General features: G+C 38.9%; 1 protein-coding gene across 1 annotated transcript; it reads right to left on the reverse strand.

Annotated features, from left to right (window-relative positions):
• Positions 1-1,540: 1,540 nt before the first annotated feature.
• LOC117123869 (28S ribosomal protein S12, mitochondrial-like) lies at positions 1,541-2,414 on the reverse strand (the record flags this gene model as incomplete). Its single annotated transcript, XM_033269906.1, is given in 1 exon segment — positions 1,541-2,414. A coding segment is annotated over 1 exon segment (198 nt), but the record flags the coding sequence as incomplete, so codon positions are not given.

Here is a 2,414-nt window from a genome sequence, read left to right on the forward strand (position 1 = left end):
ACCCATTTGAAGCCTCCCATGAACCGATAAACCCAGAACGTCTTTGCGAGGGCCACTTTAACAACTACTCTAGGTATATCTGAAAATAATTATCTTTGGATACATTTTTGCATGAATTAAGTTACAGGGTCAAGTTTGTAAACGACAAATATTCAGTGACTATATTATGAAAATGTTATACCTTTGTCCCAAAGGGATGTACAGTAGGTCTATGTAAAAGAATTTTGAGGGGTAAAAAAGAATCAAGAAACAGTAGTAATACATTTGACAATTCTGAATTTATTCTGTCATCTTTAATGGAATTTACTGAGAAGGTATGAGGTAAAGGGGATTTCCCTTCTCATCTAATCAGCAACACAGTGTATTATGGGTGGTCATTGAATATTATTATAATTCCTAATTTTTTTTTTTAAAGCCCTTCTCCATTTTTAGATTTACTTATGGAATCTGCATAAAGTTGTCTGACGGAATCATCCAAACCATGGGTCTCTCAGTCGGGCCAGAATAAAAAAAATTCCTCGTAGGGTTCACGGGTAGAGTTTTTATGGTTTATTATGGTCCAAATTGTGCTTTTAGACCACAGTATTAGGGATTAGCAATCAAAATAAAATTATTTGGATTCACAAATTATTATTATTTTTATTTTTGATCCAACATCCTAGCTGTTGTGTCGGACAAGGGGTCCAGGCCTGTCTGACGGGGTGGCAAATACATCCCTGCCGCCACCACTGCAACCCAACCCCCAACCTCACTTTCCCTCATGCAGCAGTGGGGTCAGAATTTCCCCAACAGATGGGCCAAGACCACCTCAGTCCCAACATGGTTGAGGCGATAAAAAAAATGGGTATGTCACCTGTAGGTGCCTGAAAATGGCACTCTTAAGTCAGCTGTCTGTGGCTTAGGAATAATATCTAATAATCCCCATTAGATTTTACAACCCCCTGACAGCGTCCCAATAGCTGGGCCTGTGCCTAGCTGTCTCACTCGCTACTGCCACCCCCACACCTATGTTTATATGCCTACATACACGACTACTGTGGGCTTCAAAATTATTTATGTTCTTACAATACCTGCTACTGGTACTCATTTATTTTCTATTGTACTTATCATCATCTTGTACAGTATTGTAAATATTGCATTGTATTTATGGTTGGCTTCAAGTTCCAGTTGTCAAATGCAGAATAAAATAAAATTAACGGCAGAATATATATAGCTGTTAGAACTTGGTAAAATCCTGTCCTACAATGCTAACATTAAGGCAGGTACCAGTTATATATACACGACTGAAAATTTAAATACCACAGAAGACACGATGCAGACAAATCACTCTAAAGCTGCTGGTGAATGGGACATGCCCACAGGTTATTCTTGACAGTCAGCACGAAATTCAGAACGCGAGTCACTATCACATCTCTCTCTTTACACTCTAAAACTGGGCACCCACTGCTCCTGACGGTTGTTGACCGATGCAACTTAAAGGAGAACGCAACACCACCATGCGCACACAATGGATAATTATCACAAAGACAAGCCAAACCAGTCACTCATCGCAAATCATGTTACTGAGAAAATGGCCAAAACATGGTGAAATGTCAACATTTTAAAAATCTATTTTATTGAACTAAACAAACCCTCATATATCTGTACATGTGAACCAGTCAATTCGAGCGAATGCAAGTTCGAGCAGAAATTACTTCGACCGGATGCTAGTTCGAGCAGAAAATGATCCACTTATGCGAACAACAGCCTGTGCAAGTTATGTACGAATTACATTAAGATTTCCTATTTTGAGCCGAGACTCAAGCTTTTACAATTACAATTCTATGATGGGGAAATTTAAACATGAAATAATTATCAAAAGTACCAAAATACAATTTCACTCACAAATACAAGAATAGGGTGACATTAAATTCGCCCTTGTTATAGTTTTGCACTAAATGCATGTGCTTCAACTGGCATGCGCTCGTACTGGCATCCTATCGAACTGGCATTCGCTCGAATTAACTGACTTTCCTTTATGCTATGTTGTTGTTATCCCCATTTTCACTGGGCAATTAATTGAAATTTATCAGCAGACAGTGGGTGTCGCGTTGCCTAGCACTCACAGGGAACGGAGTTGGAGTCGTCGTATGACACACTGAGTGCCCCGCATTTTAGACCTCTGGTCATGAATTTTTAAAATCTGTAAAAATTTATGAATTTTTAAACTTTAAACCCTATTTTTTCTTCTTTATTACATGTCCACAGTCATACTTTCCTCGGACTATTGTATGCTTAACTCCGGGCAAATCCTGTGTTCTCCCACCCTCCACTAGAACGATATTATGCTCTTGTAATGTATGTCCTTCACCCGGAATAAAAGCAATCACCTCTTTACCATTACTCAGCCGTACTTTAGCACATTTTCTGTTTGC

Source organism: Anneissia japonica, unplaced genomic scaffold, assembly GCF_011630105.1.
Source record: "Anneissia japonica isolate Jap-2015-1 unplaced genomic scaffold, ASM1163010v1 scaffold111416_len2414_cov105, whole genome shotgun sequence".
Taxonomy (NCBI): Eukaryota; Metazoa; Echinodermata; class Crinoidea; order Comatulida; family Comatulidae; genus Anneissia; species Anneissia japonica.